General features: G+C 39.8%; 1 protein-coding gene and 1 long non-coding RNA gene across 2 annotated transcripts in view; one reads left to right on the top strand and one right to left on the bottom strand.

The window, feature by feature from the left end:
* Nucleotides 1–10,437, bottom strand: part of sox10 (SRY-box transcription factor 10) — a 28,664-nt gene extending 18,227 nt beyond the window's left edge. Inside the window, exon 1 of the mRNA XM_003227146.3 lies at nt 10,028–10,437. Within this exon, the coding sequence (XP_003227194.1) occupies nt 10,028–10,437 (410 nt within the window). The remainder of the gene's footprint in view (nt 1–10,027) is intronic.
* A 1-nt stretch (nt 10,438) lies between these two features.
* LOC134299628 (uncharacterized) lies at nt 10,439–19,639 on the top strand. The gene is made up of 3 exons (XR_010006860.1): nt 10,439–10,515; nt 18,630–18,702; nt 19,400–19,639. It is a non-coding gene; the product is annotated as an uncharacterized LOC134299628 (long non-coding RNA).
* The last annotated feature ends 2,452 nt before the right edge of the window (nt 19,640–22,091 follow it).

Below are 22,091 nucleotides of genomic sequence, written 5' to 3'. Positions count from 1 at the left end.
GTCTGTTTTCACATGAAAACATACACATGAGCTATGTGCATGTGGTTTCCTAAATTCATAAGAAAACTCAGCAGAGTTTCTGACTCCTCTAGTGTGGAGACATGTAGGAGTAGTGGGAGATGAACCTTTTGGAAACCCGCTATCGGCACATGATCTATAAAATGAGAATACTAAAGGCAATGGCCTAAGTCCAAACATTAGTCTCAAACTGAGTATGCCCACTGAATTAATAGGATTTATATTTGGTTTACCAAATCCCAATTGATTCAAAGTATCTACTCCAGTTGAGTCTCACAACTAAATTTAGGTTATATATAGCATGTAGCCTTTTTGTAAAGAATGTGGGCATTGTGTGTAAATATAACATATTGCGACAAGCCTAATGATTTAATTACATTTGGTAGTTTATAGTGTTTTCCTACACATACCAGTCCCATGTTCCATTGAGATGCATCTATTTTCACCATTAAGAATGTTATGCAGTCTCTGTATCTATATGTAAAGAGACAATAATGGGGGCTCACAAAGTTCGGCAACTGTAGATACATTTGAAGAAGACTGCAATTGCCCCACTCTCCCATAGGTACACAGTGGGAAAATGTCTACCATGGTACATAATAATAGCAAGAACTGGAACAAGCAACCCTTTTTATAGGGTTGCTGTGAGTTTTCTGGGTTGTATGGTCATGTTCCAGAAGCATTCTCTCCTGATGTTTCACTCACATCTATGGCAGGCATCCTCAGTGGTTGTCAGGTTTGCTGGAAACTAGGCAAGTGGGGTTTATATTATCTGTGGCATGCCCAGGGTGGGAGAAAGAACTCTTTTCTGTTGGAGGCAAGTGTGAATGTTGCAATTGGCCACTTTGATTAGCACTGAATGGCCTTTCAGCTTCAAAGTCTGGCTGGTTCCTGCCTGGGGGGATCCTTTGTTGGGAGGCGTTAGCTGGCCCTGATGGTTTCTTGTCTGGAATTCCCCTGTTTTCTGAATGTTGCTCTTTATTTACTGTCCTGATTTTAGAGTTTGTAATACTGGTAGCAAGATTTTGTTTATTTTCATTGTTTTTCCCTTTTATATATTGCCACTATAGAGTACTTATATAAAGTAAAGATACAGAGTCCTGGAGTCTAATATTCATAATAGACAGCTACAACAGAAGGACTAATCAGATTATACCCTGGCTGTGTTCAGCATATACACAGGCAAGTCTATTGATGGTACATGGGTTATCAAACCAGCACTTTATAAATGATAAAAAGGGATGCATGGGTGTGAAAAGAGGGATGCCCTTGACATTTTGTGCAAAGTACAAAAAGAACTGGGCCTAAACACCCTAAAGGCACCACTCTTGGAAACTAAGCAGGTCAACCCTGGTTAGTACTTGGATGGCAGACCGCCAATGAACACCCAGTGCTGGGGGCGATATTTGAGAAAAAGGAACTGGCAAAACCACCTCTTGAGTATTCTTTGCCTAAGAAAAACCTTTGAAAATGTCATGGAAATGCATAAGATCATTATAAGCCGACAGGAGATTTGAAGGCACTTATACACACACAAACAAAGAAAAAAGAGAAGAAACCTAAATTTTCAAAATAAACTTAAAACTTGGTTGTAGGACCAGTCATTTGAGCAGCAGATGCAGCATTAATAGTAAAAATGATTTTATGACTGATAATGGACAGACCAGGATCAGGACTTGAACTGCGCTTTTTTAAATGGATGTTTAAATTGATATTTTAATTAATGTTTAATTTGTTTTTAATTGTAATGGTTTTAAATATTTTCTAGCATTGAATGATAGCTGATTGTGAGTCCGCCCAGATTCCCCCCTCGGGGGTGAGAAGGACGGGATATAAATGTCTGAAATAAATAAAATTTAGAATTTTTTTGTTTGAAATGTAAAATTACAGATCAGGAAGGGAAAATTGAACAAAATGTATTAACCACAACAGCAGTGGCAGTCAAACACAAGAAGAACCAAGTCAAAAGTGATGATTTTCGTCGAATTTGAGGTCAATGAAGTCAGGCTTGTCAGTTCCAATTCGAACCTATAACTTTCATTCTACTTGTTTCTGCATAGGCAGCTTAAATAGCCCCAAATCTCTTTTTTCGTTCTTTCGTTTACTTTTAAGTAGAGACTGGGAAAGCTGCTTTTGGAACAACAGCTCCCAAAACCTGTGGCTATGCCGTCTGAGGAATTCAGGGAGCGGTAATCCAAAACTCTCCCAAATCTCTGCTTGTTCTATGTAGATGAAAATATAGAGAAGTTGCCTTTGGTGTATTTCACATTCCCAACTAAAATGTCCCATGTGGGGAAAAAAAACAATAGGGTAAGATTCAAAACATGGACTATCAGGAATTCTTTTTAAGACATAGGGACACAAATTTAATTCTGTCTCTACAATATAGGACAGTTTTCATGACTTTACGTATTACTCCTCTCCCCATCTGTCACTCCCTTTCCACTGAAATATATTTGTAGTTGGTCTAACCCAGGCATGGGCAAACTTTGTTCCTCCAGGTGTTTTGGACTTCAACTCCCACCATTCCTAACAGCCTCAGGCCCTTTCCTTTTCCCCCTCGGCCGCTTAAGCGGCCGAGGGGGAAAAGGAAGGGGCCTGAGGCTGTTAGGAATGGTGGGAGTTGAAGTCCAAAACACCCGGAGGAACAAAGTTTGCCCATGCCTGGTCTAACCTATATAAAGAAAAACATGGCCCATCAAATGAAGACTTCAACAGCAGGAGTGCAGGAGTGCAGAAACCAATCTTTCTGATTTCTGTGTGTCTTGGATCACAGAGATTTCAAAGTATGGCTCGCATATTGCCATATTAGAACTTCACGGCAGAATAGCCAAATAAAATTGCATTTCAGTTTTTCAGGCTGGGAGCAAGAGCAGGAAAAAGAGAGAGAGAGAAGTCTGAAGTGTATTTTAAGGTAATATTTATTTTAAAATATTTCTACTCATTTTCAAGTGTTGGCAGCAGGATATTGAAAAAAGCGAAGAAAACGTGTACAGCTATGTTAGCGAGGAGAGGCACAAGGAAGTCTCTGTTAGCAAAAGCAAATAAGGCAGAGCAAATAAAGTCATAAATCAGATTAAAAAGAAGACGAAGAAGGCAGCCATGTTGATTTGGCCCATGGATTACTGTCAGCAAGGTATGTTGTGACTGATCCTCTGAAACCAGAACAGGACTGGCCTTAAAGTAAAGAAAGGTAAAGGTTTTCCCCTGACATTAAGTCTAGTCGTGTCCAACTCTGGGGGTTGGTGCTCATCTCCATTTCTAAGCCGAAGAACCAGCGTTGTCCGTAGACGCCTCCAAGGTCATGTGGCCGGCATGACTGCATGGAGCTCCGTTACCTTTCCGCCAGAGCGGTACCTATTGATCTTCTCACATTTGCATGTTTTCAAACTGCTAGGTTGACAGAAGCTGGGGCTAACAGTGGGAGCTCACCCCGCTCCCCGGATTCGAACTGCCGACCTTTTGAGTAGCAAGTTCAGCAGCTCAGCAGTTTAACCTACTGTGCCACTGTGGGCTCCATGCACTGGCCCTACTATGAGGCAAAAGGAGGTAGGTGCCTCAGGCAGCAAGTGTTGGAGATTAGATGGGAGGAACAGCGTTAAAGGACAGGGCTGTGAGCACCTCAATGGGCTGCTCTGAACTTCAAATCAAGCCTCTTGCCTTCAAGTGGAGCAGAGATCGTAGCTCCACAGCCAATTTTGATAGTTAGATTCAGCGGTTAATCTGCTGTGAATCACCTTTTCCCAAACTGAGGAAAAGGAGGGATATTAACATTAACAACAACAGGAACAGCAACAATTATTCTGTCTAAAAATAGCCCCAGGGCCCTTCCACACAGTCCTATAACCCAGAATATCAAGGCAGAAAATCCCACAATATCTGGTTTGAATTTGGTTATCTGAGTCCACACTGCTATGTATTCTAGTTCAAAGCAGAAAATGTGGGGTTTTATTCAGCTGCGTGGAAGGGTCCCCAATGTCTTTTTAGTCCGAAGTCAAAGGACAAGGTAATGTGCAGAACCTCAATGATTCCATTGATAGAAATGGCCAGACCAGTTTGTTCTTTGCCTCAGGACTGTAAAGGTCTTGGCCAACCTTAAGTCAGAATTGTTGTTGTTGTTGCTTTTGTAAATATCTTGCATTTCCCCCAGTTTTAAATTCAAAACAAGTTCATAATGGCTGAAACTGACATAGATTAAAAAAAATATACCAAGTAGAAAAGTTAAACATAAAACTAAACTATCCATAAAATTGAAACCAATTAAAATATATAATTCATGAAAACGAGATAAACAGAACATAGACGGTACGGCACACTTCTGCAGGACCCAATCCCTCTCAGAAGAAGCAACTACTGAGAAGGACCTTTTCCGTGTTAACGTTAGATGCACCAGAGGGAACTGGAAGGGCAGAAGAGAGAAGGAATTCCCAAGAGATCTCAAATCATGCATGCAGGAGGAAGGAAGGAAGGAAGGAAGGAAGGAAGGAAGGAAGGAAGGAAGGAAGGAAGGAAGGAAGGAAGGAAGGAAGGAAGGAAGGAAGGAAGGAAGGAAATACAAATATTAGGGATCAGGATACTAAACGGAAACTCAACTTTATCTAGGATTCAATTGGTCAATATTCACTACCATTCAGTATAATAGGAGGCACCAGAGAGAGCCCAGCTATTTTGACTCTAGGGAGCACAATTAGAAATTCCATACCAATATTAACTAATACCAATATTAACTAGTTAACAAATACTGGTATCTCCATCTGTCAGGAATGCTTTGATTGTGTGTTCCTGCATGGCAGGCGGTTTGACTGGATGCCTCTTGTGGTCTCTGCCAATTCAATGATTCTATAATTATGATTGTGAGCTGCAATGGAATCCTAATCACATTTCTCATACATAAATTCCAGTGTTCAATTATCCTTGTTCTGTGAATTGATGATGACTAAATTCTCAAAGACAGAAGAGAAAATAAGAAAACCATAATAAGCATCATGGGAATTAAATGCAACCATGAGCTGAATGAAATCTAGACTCAAAACAATCACGGTCACCTCATTTATCATTTCACTAATCTAATTAATTCTAGATGGGTTGAAAAGCCACTGGCAACATTCTGACACTGTCACTGGACTTTGTAGTTACAGAAGTGAATGTGATTCTTTTTTCAGGAAATACCTTTTTGCCTCTTTCTACTCAATGCAGATATATACTTATTTTAGATATTAAAATCTTTGTTGGATTTTGTATCAGGCAACTTATAACATTTTATATTGCTAAATTCTTACATTATTGTAACAGTTGGACATTTATTAAGCTAAAAATGCCTAATCAATTGCATGCGGGATGATATTTTAATAGTTTCTAACTGATAGTGCATAACAAGTTACATGAAATAAAGACATTTATTATTAGTCTTTATTTTATCACTCACTTCTAATATACTAGCTAGAGATACCTATCCTTCACAGACAAATATATTTTACATGCACAAGCTCAGTTGAAAATGGGGTAGTTTTCTTGGAGCATTTCATACTAGGTTCTTACTAAGGAGCTGAGTTATACTTATATCAACAACAGAAGTGGGTTTTTGAATCTGTAACTACAGTAGTTAAAAAAGTTCTTCCCTACTTTAAATGATTATTTAGCAAACTTTAAGAAGAGTGAAATGTGTTGTTGCCATTGTTTTGGAAATGTAACAAATGTTAGAGGATGAATAATTCAAATGATTCTTTGAAAGAGTAAATAAGAAGATCCAACTGAATTCAGAAGAACCTGCTCTTTGAGAAGTGCATTTAGGAATGTAGCTCAAACCCATTCAGAGGTCAAAACAATAGATAGTTTGGTCTGATTTGAGATAAGTCAACTCCCGTAGATTCTAAATCAGGTCGGTATGATTATGATTAAGAGGACCCTGCCACACAGCTGTATAAAATCCACATTGAACTTGATTATATGACTGTGTGGGCTCAGATAACCCAGTTCAAAGCAGATATTGTGGATTATCTGCCTTGATATTCTGGGTTATATGGCTGTGTGGAAGGGCACTAAGATATTGTGGGACCTGTGGCAATATAGCAATGGAACCATCCACCCTCAAACTTGCAACACTATTAGCCAAAGTGCATAGTAGCCAAACCTGAAAAAAGTTCTTGTATAGAAAGCAGAAAAACCTCTTAAACACTTTTCACTTTCCTTGATCAGCAATACAATACTATGCAATAAGAATAATACCACAGCAACGTGCAACAATATACAATCTAAACAAACCACTACCAGTTTAACTGTCCTTTCATGATTGCCTGAAATACCACCTTATTCTGCCCAGTGGTCGGTTTCACGATTATGATTACTGCTGCTATGTCGGCTGGCACTACTAAAAGCAGTACAGCTACCAGCAGTAGTACATGGAAGAAACAATAATAAAACTTTATTTGTACATCGCTCTATCTCCCCGAAGGGACTTGAGGCGGTTTCCAACATAAGTAAAGCATTCAATTACCAACACAGAAACATACAACACAACCATAATCAAACATAAAACATAATTACTATTAAAAATAAACATACCAATTTAGAATTGAATGCTAGTTTTAGAACTACTCCATTGGATGAACAAATATGTACCAGGAGAGGTGTGGAGTTCAAATACCCCCCAAAATGTTATGGAATTCTGGCAAAACATCAGCAAGAAAGAAGCTCGAGACAAAACAATGCAGATTTTACTCAGGAACATCCTTATTTTCAAACATAAGAATAAAGCAAGTTATAAGCATAAAAAACGAATAAATGTATACATCACAGCAAAATACCACTGAGTTATCTGAAACAGTTTCCCAAGGATTGAGAAAAATGCAGGTGTGCAAAGGATGAATATATAAACATTTGTTTGTGATTACCATAGTCTCCCATTTTATTTGGGGATTTTACTTTCTACGGGAATAAGAATTTGGAAAGGTATTTGGTCTGTCAAAGGAAGAATAAAAATAAAAATCCCCACTGGGTGCTGATCTCTTTTACTGAAGAGATAATCTGAAGTCATTGAAAAGGATGAGTCTGAAAGTTAGCATTTGAATCTTTGTTTCTGGTTTCTTTAAACTGTACCTGTGATTCAGACCCATTAAAAGAATTGCCTGTGAGACAAACCAGAGAAAGGATGGGGGAGAGATCTGAAACCAGTTTTTAAAAAGTTCAGTCTATATTTTTGTGTGTTGGTGTATAAACTGGGATGAAAATGGGAGACAACTTTAGGGAGACAACGAAGAAGTATTTCGATATAAAAAGCTGCCTTACAATGAGTGACACCAATGGTACATTTAGTTCAGTATTGTTTATGCTCTCTAGATTTTCAGGTCAAAATGTTTCCTGACCCTAACTTTCCATGCTGAGATCAAACTCATGAATGTTTGCATGCAAAGCATGTGCTCTGCTACGGAGCCATGGCCCTTCCTCTTCTAATCACTGACTGGAGTTATTCATGAGCAAGGGCACAAGGGGCATGAAGTGGAACCCTTAGCCCTTCATCACATGCGTGTTGCCATGCTCCCCATAGACAAATTGCTCAGCACAGCTAATCACATGAACTAGGCCTAGCTACTTATTTAGATTCCTAGAAGGAATGATGGTTAGGGTGTGGATGGGAGAAAGACTTTGAAAACAACCACTAGGGCCTGATCTTGGGATTTCAGTTTATATTTCATTTGTCTCCTGTAAGCCATGCGTCATGTGATAGTATGAAAATGGCATCTTCCATTTTGTTTTCTGTTTTTTGCTTTTCAAATAAAGCAAAAATCCAAACCAGAACCCAGAGATTTCAACTCAAAAAAGGAAAGTAATGTAAATTTTCTTTCAGAATAAACTGTGCCATATTGAAGCTGACACCAAAAGGTGTCATCGATGAAATCCACTTTTAAAGCTGATATGCACGATCCATTAAAAGTACGCTTTGCTGCACAGACAATAATACAATATAGATCTCTACCAAAATGTAGCAAGATTATCCTGTCCAGCAAATGAAATTCTATATGGACATCTCATTTTTTAAAAAGCTGGTTGACATATATTCCAAGGGCCACATAAAGCAAACGCAAATTTCTTGCTTTTCTCTCAAAAGTCTAACTGCTTTCAGGAAGAATTTGGAAAAGGTATTTTTGGACTGTAACCTGGATGGGAAACTCTGGGAAATTAGAGTTTTAAAAGCAAAACCCTTTTTCAAACCGCAGGTCTCAGGTACAAAGGAAATCCTGTCACATTCCCCAAGGCAGTAGGTACAAATAAAGCCACAGAATCAAACCACGATCCTAACAAGTGACTTCTCCTGAAGGTCCTTGCCTTGAAATGAATTCATTTCAGCCTTGCAGGTGTAGAGGACAGGAGGAGAATTGCATCTGTTATAATCACCAATATCCCAGCCATTTTTCTGTAGGTAATCATGACATTTTCACAACTGCGCTCAAGACAGCACTCTAAATGGCAATGACCCCTATAGCATGGGGAAATGACCACTTTTCCCCATGAGATTTATAGTGCAATTTGAATGCTGGGGAAACGTGGTATGTCTGAAATAAATGCTTTGTAAAGGAAGATGTCCAGATCCCATGTAGCCGTAGAGCAAGACAAACAAAACAGATGGATAATTCACACACACCCCAAACACTGAACAGTCCAATCCTATGCATTTTTTCTCTGGAGAATGTCCCACTTTGTTCAGTGGGACTTGCAGACAATTGTGTATAGGAATGCAGCCTTAGGAAATGTACTATATGATTTCATATATGTACATAAATGAGGAATGTCATGTGCCTGCCCACTATCTCAGTGGGCACTGTCTTATCTTCACAATGTATAGTCCTGTACGCAGAAACAAACCAAAGTTCTGATGAACTGATCATCCCAAAGTAACGAATTGACAACAAAATAGTAGCAGCATAGGGCATTTTATCTTTTCATTGTAGCATCATTTCCCTAATTTTTGTTTCATAGCTTCAAAAGACTTTCACACAGTCTTTTGCTGGCCCAATATTTCTCAAACACGAGATCCCAAATCCGCATCACCTCCTAACACTCACCAGTTCTATTGATACCTGTAGCTAAACAATAATGGAAACGGGAACAGAACTCCTTCTCTCACAAAACTGCTCCTCTCTACCAATGCCTACTCTGTCTTCAAGATTTTGGATGAAATATATTTAAATACCTTTTTGGAAAAAATCATTGGTAACAGTACACCAGCCAGGTCAAACTCCAAGTGCTTCAAAGTGAACATTCACAATCACGGGACTGGCTTAAAACTATTATTTAAAATAAGTATTTATATGTGTGTGAGTCACATGTGTGTCTAAATGTCCCCACCACCATGTATATATTTCATTTTGCTGTGTAGACTTTACACCAGAAAAGTAACATTTATATTTGCCCAGTGGAAAAAGCAGATTTATGGTTGCACTCAAAACTGCCCTGATTTTCTCATCATAATGATTGATATCAGATTTCAGGATTGTCCAGCACTCTCTGAAAAAAGAGAGCTTCATGGACTGATGAGGAAACAAAACTTTAGGGGAACCAAGAATCTACAGAAGGGATGTGTAAGCAAATTAAATAATGTCTGGAAACCAATGCATGGGCATGCATTTTACTGTCTGATGAACCAGACTTTGGGATTGAACAATACGCAAATTCAAAACAGGATCTATATGTAGATTTTTGAAAAGTCACCTTTTTGACTACAGCTCCTTGAATTCCTCACTGTCCATACCAGCTTGAGGATTCTTGGAGTCATGGCTCAAAAATGTCATCTATCTAAGTTTCATACTGGCAACATGCAACTAAGATAGGCAATTTCTTCTATACTTCCTTCTATCGACCGTTCCGCTTTACCTGGTCCAATCCACTTGCTCTATCTTTAACAGCATGCTGCATAAAGACAGACCCAATATGCTTTCTGACCTTCTGTCCATCCATAGCATGCCTCAGCTCCCCCGCACCCACATTATATGCTTTCTTCCCACACCATTCTTACCTCCAGAGCTTCCCAAGGGTCTTACTAAGCTCTGCATTGTGGAGGTGAGGATACTGGTCTGCCAGCTTCCTCCGGGCAGCTTGCGCCCACACCATGAAGGCATTCATAGGCCGCTTGACATGGGGCTTGCTCTTGCTGCTTCCATTGACCCGCACAGGCATGGGCACCAGGGTCCAGTCGTAGCCGCTCAGTACCTGGCTCACTGCCTCCCGGATGCACACTGGGAACTTATCGTCGTCCGGTTCCGAATCCTGCTGCTCCTTTTTCACCTTCCCCATCTCACCGCTGCTGGAGTTGGAAAGGTGAGCGTTGGCATCCGATGCCACGGAAGGTCCTGGTGAAAGGCAGTGGTGGTCTTCAGAACCCACAGGACTCATCTCAACCTCAGAAAGGTCTTGATCATCCGTCATGTTTGATTCTTTGTTTTACTCCTCAGATATTACAACTTCAAAGCTGAAACCACAAGAGAAGGAAAGAGGAAAAGGCAGGTAAGTGTCAACGCTAAAGCCGAAAAGCACTAAAACTGTTCCTGTAGACCTGACAAAGAACCAGCAAATAGCAAAGAAAAATACAGACAGGAAGTATTTAGCCTTACGCAACATCTTATGGGAGCTGAAAAATCTGATCAGAGATGAGGGACACATGATTTCAAATTAATTAGAAACTTACCATAGCTGCTGTAAATATTAAAACCCATTTTTGAGTGAGCACATTGGGCACTAACAAAGATCAAGTAGTCTTGGAAAGGTGAGAAGACAAAAAAAAAAAACCAACCCCTTCTTTCAAATTTCTCCTTCTAAATTTTAATTTCAGAGATGACTGGAGCTTGGGATTAGAGTCAAGAATATCAGCAGTTTGAGGAGAAATGAATGGTTTTAGCATTAAAGGATCAAAATATAAACGCCTTACAATCGCCTAAGAGTACATTTCACAATCTATCCTTAGCGCACAATTATTTTTTGAAGCAGACCAGGTACAAGGCACCATAAGAGTGGGGTGGAAATATTTTGGCTCCATATTCTCTTCCTGTTTTACTTATGCTCTAGAGGTTATTTAAAATATAACTTCTAGAAAGTTCAAAGCTTCAGCTCACGGATGCTTCTCACCTCCGTTCCTCCTCATAAAGTTTCTGCCAACATCTGGGAAGCAATATTTAAAAATAAAGTAGAACTCATCACCACTTTTCTCCCTCTTCTTTAAATGAACTTAGCCAATTGAAAAAGATGACTGCCTTGGAAATGAGCAGTTTTTGGTTCAAAGATCATTTGAAAAGAAGGGCCACAACTTTTCCAGCGCAAAAAAAAAAAAAAAAAAACTGAAGGAAAAAGATGTCAGGGGGGAAAAATGAGAGAAAGAGGATGAAAGAGAGGGAAAGAGTCACCAAGTTCAGGTAGGAAAACTTACATCGGCCGGCCGGTGTGTCGGGCAAATCCTGAGAGAACTGTAATTTGTATCCCAATAGGCTCTCTGTTCTCCTTTTGCAAGCCTGGTGGCTTTCAGGAGCTGTCTGCTGAGGGAACTCTCAGTCAAGTGCCATTCCTAGGGGGAAGCTTGGTTTTTCCTAATACCCTGCATGAATGTCTCTGTGACTGGCTTGCTGCTTAGCACTGGGGGAGGGAAAGGCGGAGGGTGGAGCTAGGAGCTCTTTATGGCCCAAATACATTCATTGTATGCAGGCAGGAGAGTCTTAGGCACCCCCTCACACCCACAGCACTTTAGCCCCCATCTCAAACTGACACTGGTTCAGAAAGACATAGTGACCGGCAGATTAGTTTTAATAAATTTGTCTTACACCGGGTCCTTCAAACATCACTGGTTTGCACATTTTTATTAGTTGGGTTACTTTGTCTCCTTCAGCGTAAAAGAGGTCTATGTTTAAGGGCTGCTTCTGCACGCAATGCAAAACCTATGTGTGCAAGAGACTTCATGCATGACAACTGTGCATGTGTGAACACTTGTCTCTGTGCATATTTTGCAAGGTTGCATCAGCCAGCCTGGACACAGCTAGGTCGAACTGCCTTTGTTGGAGATCAAAACCATTGCAGCAAGTCCAGAGGCCAGTCTTCTACCTCAAGGGGCTCATTGAGAACAGCACAACCTGCTCTAAAAACCCCAAACACACAATTCTAAAAGTTGTCGAAAGCTTTCATGACTGGAATCACTGGATTGCTGTGAGTTTTCTGGGCTGTATGGCCATGTTCCGGAAGAACATGGCCATACAGCCCAGAAAACTCACAGCAATCCAATTCCAGAAGTATCCAGAAGTAGTATATTTTGTGTTTTGAGAAATAGTGGTAGTGATGATAGAACCCACCGAAAAGGTACATTCTGGGAGCTGCTAAGAGAGGCAATTCATTCCTGTTTTTGGATACATTTCTATCAACTTCAGTAATCATGGGCAATGGTTGGGGCTTGTGTGATTTGGATTTCCAAACATCTCAAGAGTTCTTGGGACAGTTGTTGTATAGTACACGTGTGTATTGTAAGCCCTCCGAGGCTTTGCTCAGCATCTCACCACATATAAGAAATCAAACAGAAGCCTTTATCTGGCAATGCTGTAGAATACAGGTTCTTCTGGCACAAATTGCACAGTTTAGAAAAATTATATCTTTGAGACCATAGTTCCCACAATCCACTAGTTTAGCCAATATGGCAAGTGGCCATGGCAACTTGAGCGTGGTAGACTGTGAACTCTAGTAAAATAAGGCAACTCTTCTAATTTCTGGGTAGTAAATCCCCCAAACTGGAGCTCTTCAGTTGTGTTGGAATACAACTCTTATCAATGAGGTTCCAAACTAGGAAAGTTTTGGTATGTGCCTTCAAGGTGATCTTGTCATAGCATTTTCCTGGCAAGCTTTTTTCAGATATGTTTGCCATTGCCTTCTTCTTAGACAGAGGGAGTTTGACTTGCACAGCATTGCCCATTTGGTTTCCATGGCTCAGCAGGCATTCAAATCCTCATCTCCTGGATCTGCAGTGCAATAGACTGCTATACCACGCTGGTTCTGGACTGCAGAAGGCTTCTAAATAATCTTCTAAAATGGCATGGAGGAATATTCTAGAGCCGATGAGCTTTTTATTCATTTCCAATTGCCACATCTTCCACAGACACAACATCCTGCTGTGAGTGATTGAAAATAATATATCGGAAAGGTATAATTAAGAGTTTTAAAGAGCTTCTTCAGGATTTGGATAGCCCACTCATTAACCCTAAAAAATTAATTATCCAATTATTTGCCTTGATATGGGGAGCTTTTTTCTTGTTATATGCAATGCCATGGGCACTGCTTTAAAAATGCTTGAGAAAATTACATAGAGAACATTGCTAATGGTGAAGGTGGGAGATGAGACATTCACAATGATGAAGGCTGTCTGGAATACTCCAGACATTGTTGGACTGCATCTCACATCATTCTTCACCTAGTATCATATTCAGCTGGCTAGAGCTGATGGGGATTGCAGTCCATCAAGATGGTCTCCAAACATGAAGCATCCTCTGAAATTAACACTGAAATTAATAAAACTCAAACGCATTTGGTAGTGCATTTTTTCATGCATTTTTCGATAAAACAATGACAATTGACATTTATGTTAGAAAATAAAATGTTCAGAATTCATACCCCATCCCACTGAGAGTAGTATATAAACACTTCTATGGGCATGCCTGCAGTTTTCTCTGACTTAGGGCCCTTCCACACAGCCATATAACCCAGAATATCAAGGCAGATAATCCACAGTATTTGCTTTGAACTGGATTATCTGAGTCCACACTGCCATATATTCCAGTTCAATGTGGGTTTTATGCCTCTGTGTGGAAGGGACCTTAGGCTACCTTTGCTAAAAGCATACTAAATCTAATATGATGTATTCCCCAAGAATCATCCACAGAAAGGTGAGTTAAAAATCCATGATGGAAGTGTACATCCTATAATCTATATTAGATGTTGTGGATATTAGATCGACACAGATTCAGTGATTTGGATAGTTTTATGTTGCTGCAAATGGAGCTGAGATTAGTTATGTTTTCAACTACAGGTCTCCAGCCAGCATGATTTCACTGGACAGGATGGTTCGTGAGGCCAGGGTCTAGGTGCTATAATCCAAAGTAATAAAATACATTTATGCCAAATTCTGGGTGCAATAAAAGCAGGTAGGCTTTTGAGCTAAGTACATTTTGAATGCTGCCAGAAATTCCTTTAGACTATAAATTTTTCAGCACATTGGTTTTACCAACATGGCATAGCTCTTTAAATGACATATATGAAAGTCTCGAAAGAAAGATTCTAGTAGACAACAGCATAAATCTGTATCATCTCTGGACATTTGGCATGCACTGGTATGGTGTCATTTTGACTTGTGTTCACCTTGCTAGTCAAAGCTCTCCTTTGCTTTGTCATGGCTCAGTGACTTACAATGAGTGCTAATTAATAGCCAATCGGTGCCACTTTTTGAGGACTCATACCGATCAGGTTACCAGTTGTTCATCTTTGTAGTTTAAAAAAAAAACAGGAGGAGGAAAGAGATGCAGTTGCAACATCCAAACTGATTAAAAAGACCAGGAAGTCCTAGATTTTACTCCTTTCTGACTTTATGAAGCCATTTCACCTGCTTGTGTTGCTTGTTTGCTATGGGTAAAGGAGGAGGAAGCTAGGAGCCAGTGCCTCTTCGCTTACTGGTAATGGGGTAGGTAAGAGTGGGCTGTTTGGGGATAACCCGAATTGAGAAAGGGAGTGTTTACACTGACTACCATTGCTCCTTCCTCTTGTTAAAAAGCAAATAGAGGAAGAAGATGAGAGAATGGAATTTTGCAAAAAGTGAGCTGGAGGCATACAAGTTTAATGTTATGGCTGTGGGTGCATCAGTATCAGCCCCAAGGAGAGGCAGCTAATAAACCATCATCCTCATCCTCATCATCCTCATTTATGAGGTTGGACTCCAACAGCAGACATTTCTCAAAGTGGATGCCTTCCAACAGTACACACTCTCCTGACGCTATTATGAATGGGCCTGTTTATTGAATTCACACTACACTTGTTCTCCAAAAGTAATGCTCCTAGTGGCTCACAATAAAATGGTCATTGTTGTGTGTCTTCGAAATGTTTGCCATCTTTGGTAACTCTTAAGGTTTCACCAGGTTTTCTTGAAAACATTTATTCAAAGAGGTTTGCCATTATCTTCCACTGAAGCCATGAGAGTAAGATGTACCCTGGTCTCCCAGAATCCTAGTCTAGCACTGAAACCACCACACCACATCAGTTCCTAGCAAATTCAACATATAACAAATATACTATAGGGTGCTTTCAAACCATGCAATTATAGCAGTATAGTTCAACTATAATTGCTATAGTTCAATCCTAATGAATCCTGGGGAATGTAGCTTAGGGAAAGGAATCTAGAATTCTGACCGAAAGCACGAATGCTTCACTAAATTACAAACACAGGTCCTATCCCTAGCATCTACAGGTAGGATTAGAAGAACTTCTGTCAGACATTTTGGAAAACATTAAATGTTGGCAATGCAGCCCTAGATGAACTAATACTCTGACTCAACAGAAGGAAACTTCCTTTGTACAACAGTGTTGCCATTTTGTTATAGTGAAACTGACATTATGCTCAAAAGTTGTTTTTGAAGGATACTCTGAACATCTATAGAGTGCATTGCAGTCAACACTGAATAATTGTAATCTAAACCCATCACCCAATCTTACAATAATTATGGTTACATGATATTGTGAATTAGTTTTGCATTAAATAACAATGGCAATAGCAATAATTCATTGTCCAAGTCCCCAGGACTAACACTGGTGTATTACAAAATCGTGAGGATAATAACTACCGGAATGCTAATATGTTAGTCATTTCAACTAATGGTTCTATGGAAATCTGCAGCAATGGCCACAAATTTTGCATAGTTTTTTTTTTAAAAAAAGTTTTAGACCAGTCTCTTACTAACCAGTGGCCATCCAGATGGGTTAGATTACATGCCCCATCATCCCCAGTTAACACCACAACATGATGGCTATTCATGGATTATAGAATACATTTGGAGGGTGCCAGATGGGGGAAGTGCTCTTAATCACATATGGACTTTAGTTTTCAAAACTCGGTTTTAAATGTTTTTCATCTGTTTTACAACATTCTAAGATATTACTCTACTTTGCTATGAGAACCCTCCTTGGAAGAAAATTATTATTAAGAAATACTTTGAAGAACTCATTACATAACATTTGCAGAAAAATGTCATAAACCTTATTCGAATGCTCCTTGAAATCGCCAGTTTTCTGATATAGTTATTGTGAGCACAAAAAGATGTCAGTTCAGCATACACACTGGAAAGATTTTGCTGAAACGTCTTATCCATATTATCATTTCCACGTGCAATTACTTGAACAGGACCTGGTATTTTCATTAGCTGAATGGCCAGGCCTAAAATGTATCTGGAGATACCCAAACCTGTCTAACTGTTACATTAGAAAGCTAAAAATCATAACACAAGTATCCATAGTTTAATCCAAATTAAGGCCTAGAAAAACTCCTTCTTTTGGACTATAACTTTCAAGATGTGGTGTAGGGATATTAGAAAAGAACAGTTGCATCTCATGTCATTTGCGACTGCATCAAATACCTTTTAACCACTGGCTATAGTTTATGACACGCTCACATCTATCCAATGACTGTGTACAATTTTCCTTCTACCGTAATTTTGTTCATTGATTAAGAGAGATGCCATGTAAGGAGCAGAAGAGGAGGATTTCTTTGACATTTTAAAACCAGGACCCTCTGGAATCATGCTGTGAACCACTTTCATCCCATCAATTAACAAGAAACAAATAGAGGTTGGTAACCTCCACCCAAGGGAATAATTAATCTCCACCGCATTTTTGTAGTCACTGTAATTGTATCACATAGACCGCTGCAAAGAGCCCCGGCCTCCCCTTGTTCCGAGAGGCTCATCTTTAGCCAGTGTGAGGGATGGAAGGATCCTCAGACGATGGAACAGCCCCAGGGAGGGGAAAGGGGGGTCGTCTCTTGGTCCCACTGGGAGATCGCCATGGACTGGAAACACTGGCCCGATTGTTCCAATGTCAGGCTAATATTCAACTTCGGGAGGGGGGAGAGACAAGCGGGAAACAATGGAAAAAGGGAGAAGCACGCAGTCCCCCACTCGCACCCCATGCCCAGGTGCACGTTCCTGCTGACCTCCTGATGAAAAAGAGAATGGGGTGGCAGATATTTTTTTCTCAGGCACAGAGAGCGAGATGTTGGCTGGGAGAACAGCCTAGGGATGTGCCGAATTGTACAGCTGGAGCTCACGGAGGACACTTAATAATTTTAACCTCAGGGTTTCTTTCCATTCAAGTCTGAATTGGATGAAAGGGTTTTTCCCCCTCAGATTTTGGAAAAATTACCCTTCCTCACTACCACCTCCAGAATCCCCAAAATGATGGCAATCCATGAATATTCTCAAGCACTATTCTTTTCCTTGCATGAACATTGCAACACATTTCCATGTATGTGTTTCATCTCTTTGTGTGGTTTAAAAACGTATAACTGTTTCTCTTATTGACTATGTTTTTGTACAGTTTTCAAATGCACACTTTTTCATAAATTTTCCACAGTCTTAGATTTTATTCCAGAAGTTGCAAAGTGGACAATTTGTATAACCAAATAATAATTTCTTCCCCCGTGAGAAAAAAGAACATGATTCTTTATCAGTTGTTGAGTGCAGAGAATGGTTGAGTGCAGGGATGTTTAAAAGGAACAAAAATCTAGCTTTCCTTTTATTGTACTTCTAGAATAGGAAAAGCTACACTTATAGAAATGGTTCTTTCCATTATAGTCTAATTACCCAGGTGAGGTAGCACAAAAAGGATTTTTTAAAATATACAGTACCTTGCTGCATATAATTTATTTTATAAGCCATCATTTTCCCAATATGAAATCCAAAGGAAAGGGAAGTTCAACTTTTTGTGAAAACTTAAACTGTTAACAACAAAGGATGCTTCTCATAAAAAGTTGACAATTTAGCCTTGACTCTCCTTTTAGTTGTTAACTACTAAGCAGCCACTAATGAGCTAAGAAATGAGCTAAGAAAAGCATTTAAGATGTGTGTGCTTGCCTGCCTACATGCGACCTGTTTGCTTGTAGGGATCCCCATTAATTTCATAGAGTTTTCTTAGGCAAGGAATACTCAGAAATATGTAGGCTACATTTCTGAGGAAGGAATATGGCCTTCCTCATATATATAGGCTACAGGCCTTGATACTGTACTGCTAAGTACGGTAGTAGATTTTACTAAGATCAAGGCACTGACTTATGATATACAGAGGAGTTTAGCATACCTCAGTCATTAATTACATAATTAAACATTGAACCTCCAGATCCAAAAAGTTACTCTTTTTCAATTACATCTTCCCAAACCGTCAGGTAGCATGGCCAGTGGCAAAACTAGCAGTTGGACTGTGAGAATGGCAGCCCCAAACAAGAACTGATTTTGGCTAAAGAAAATAGTCAGAGGCAAAAGAATGGAAATAATCTTAGCACTATTTGTATTGTGCATTTATTGTATTCTGAAAATCCTATGAACTCTCTCCCACCACAGGCCTCATGAAGCCAGGGAACAAGAAAGCAGCTCCTGATAGAGAAAACTAGAGAGGTTTGAAGCCTCACTAAAGGTAAGTTCTCAAGTTCAGTTTTACTTGTTACATTCATAGACTGCCATAATGACAGAAAAAGGCCAGAACTAGAAGTTATTAGCAGGAAGTTCACTTTTCAGAAGTAATTTGTCTCATTACTCATTACTATTTTTGAACAGTAACTAAAGACCTCATCACATTTGCCACCAGAATTGCCACGGATCCTGGCGAATCCAGCGGTGCCCCGCAAGGGGATGTATTGCCCCACACCCCATACCCGGCATCGCCCAACTTACCCCCTAACCCCATCCCATACGGGGAAGCTTCTGCTGCCCAGCTTCCCCCCATTGTTGCCAATGAAACATGGGAAGCCTCTTGTTTTGGTCAATGTAATGTGGTCATAATTGCTATTACTTTAAATGCCATCTTTGTTACTAGTTACTAGTTACACCCAAAATGGGTGTCAACCTTTCATCTGCCTTTACCATCACCTTACAAAAGCAGACTGAATCCTAAGGTAATACCATTAAGAAGAAAGGGGTTCTTTTCATTTGTTTTCAAATCTTCAAAATCTAATGTTTGACTAATTAATCTGAGTTGTTAGTAAACAGACAAGAGTAGCTTGTGTGAGGTAGGAGTTAAAAAAATAGGACAAAAAGTATTTCAGGTTTGTTCTATCCACGGTAGTAAAGACATTGCTAGAAAGTTAATGTTACTGTTGTCGACCGCGTTTTAGGGGATCGGGCCCTTAAGGAGAGACCCGATCCGGTCCTGAGAGAACGGACCTTGGCGAAGCCGAAAGGAGAATTACGAGCCGCAATACAACCTGAAGCCGAAATGAAGAAGGTCCGCCAAAGTTGAAGGAAAATCCGCCAAGGAGTCTTTATTGAGCAATTCAGCTGAAGAGGACTCTAGTAGCGATCATTTGGTCTACTAGGGTACCATACAATCAAAATAAAGCCATACTTATACAAAATTTCAGTCTGACAACCCTTTGAATTTCCCGCCCTGCTTCCCCGCCCATCTGATCGTTGATAGGCTAGAAGGTTGAACGAGGCGGGCTTTCGTTTCCCGCCTTGCTCCGTTGGCCCAATAGGAAACTGCCTTTTGTCTCTACTCGGGCCAATCAGGAAAGAGAAGGCGGGAGTTATCGAAACAATGAGGTGACGGGGACAGGAACCAGAGGATTAAATCCTGCTAGACCGATTTCTAAAGGGTGCTTAATTTATTAATGGCAGCAATCAAGGGTGTCCGGGTTTCTGTCACGTATACAGATTTTAGATATGCCTTGGGGTGTCAGAGATGGAAGCAAAGATGGGTGGTGATGAGCCATATTGACAGGCTCTGCAGGGCGCCTTCCTGAGGTGTCCTGGTTTTTCCTTTGGGTGAGATATGACAATGTTTGCCTTGGGGTGAATCACCTTTAGGTCAGCAAACTCCGAATTCGGCGACTCAAGCCCTATATTGTCCATGCAATTTGAATTTGATTGGATTTAGCGGTGGCAGATTATCCTTTTGTTTTTGGGAAAGGAAGCCTGGGTCATAGGAAATGGGATAAGTTCTGGGGTTCAGGTTGAGTTCAAAATATTTCCTATTTGATTTCATGATTTGACAATTATATGAAATAAAATGAAAAATAAAATAAAGTTGGAATATAAACCATGCTGGGAAAAATACATATTTTCCGGGGATCCCAAAGAGTACAAATACATATAGGCAGATAGATAGATTTCATGGAAATAAGGGAGAATCCATAAAAGTGAGTTACATTGCATAAAGGGGAATCATGAATGATATAAACAATTGAAAATATTTGATAAGAACGAAGTTCATAACATCTGGAGAACCCAGCATGGAAATTCATAAAAGTGGAGTTTTAGCAGCATGATTTTACAATTCATGAAGTTGTTATCTCTTGCCCAGAGTGCAGGGATAATCCACAGTAAACTCCAGTAAAAAGTCTCAATCACCTTCTACTATAAATATATGGAATATAGAACATAAAGTCTTGATTTTTTAACTATCTTTTACAAAGTCCTGGGGGGGGGGGTCACCTCGATCACATTACTATCGTGCCATCAGCAGTTGACTACATCATCTGGATTTCTGGAGCTTGAGCTCTCTGGATGAGAATTCAAATATCTCTCCTTTAAATTCTAGGATTCTATGTGATGTTCCTTGGGAAATAAAACAAAATCACCATGCTATACCTGGGTAGCACAAAACAGTACTCAATGAAACTTGTCTAGAATTCTTCCTTCAAACAAAATATATCGGTGTTAAACATTTAATCCTCTGGACCAAATGGATGTGTAAGAAGCTTGAACCACAGACAGACCGTTTAGAGTTTATCAAAGATGCAAAGATTTTGTTATTGTTGTTTGCATTCAAATCATTTCTGACTTAGGATGACCCTAAGGCGACCTTATCATAGGGTTTTCTTGGCATGATTTATTCAGAGGAAGGTTTGCTGTTGCCTTCTGCAAAGATTTGCTGCAGATACATGTCAGAAACATGTGATTTTAAACTCCTTCTTTGAAAAATGGCACTCTGGAAAAAAACCCCCACTATATTTCTGAAGCAAGTGTAATAATAACATTCAAAGTAAACACAGCCAGCAGCAATTGCAAATATGAGGAGTATGTGGCCATCTAGATGTTGTTGGACTGCAACTTCTGTTACCTTAATCACTGATTATTCTGCCTAGAACTGATGGGATTTGCAGTCGAACATCTGGGGGGAGGGCTCACTTCTGAGCATTAAAAATGTTGGAGACTCACATGGAAGGCAGTCCTGTCAAGCAACGGGTGAATAGTTATGAGGACTGATCAGTCTCTAAGGCCCCGTCAACACTGCTATATAATGCAATTTGAAAAGGTGTTTTTCCAAAAGTTTATAAATGCCATTTTCCAAAAATAAAGCAGTTTCAAACTGCATTGTATGGCAGTTCGAAGGGTGCATCATGCTTTTTGTTTTAAGCAAAGCCTTGGTATTTTATCACAATTGCACTGGATTAATTCAATCAATTCTGATCTTTCCTGATCACACAACACGGTGACTTTCCTGTTGTTGCACTGCATTTCCATTGTTGTTGGATCACATCTTGTCATTGATGAGAAAAAGTAGCCAATGGCTTCAATATTGCTGTTGTTCAATTATTGCTTCAGCTGCAAATGTTTAATTCGGCCGCAACTCTGGTATTCCAGCTGTCTACCTCCTATCTCCTTCTCTAACCCCAAGCTGAGTTAAGTCACATTGCTTGACTCCATTTGATGGGTATGATTTTATTTTGAAAATTCTGTTTTGCCTTAATTACATAATTGTGCGCCAGCATGCTGCAGTTATGCAATTATGGTTGCACCCTTTGTGAGAAGTTTTGAAACTACACAATTTCAGTGTAAAACGAAGAAAAATTAAACTGTGCCCAT

Source organism: Anolis carolinensis, chromosome 5 (assembly GCF_035594765.1).
Source record: "Anolis carolinensis isolate JA03-04 chromosome 5, rAnoCar3.1.pri, whole genome shotgun sequence".
NCBI lineage: Eukaryota > Metazoa > Chordata > Lepidosauria > Squamata > Dactyloidae > Anolis > Anolis carolinensis.
Note: the sequence above shows the minus strand (reverse complement) of the source record. Positions and strands in the feature narration are given on the sequence as shown.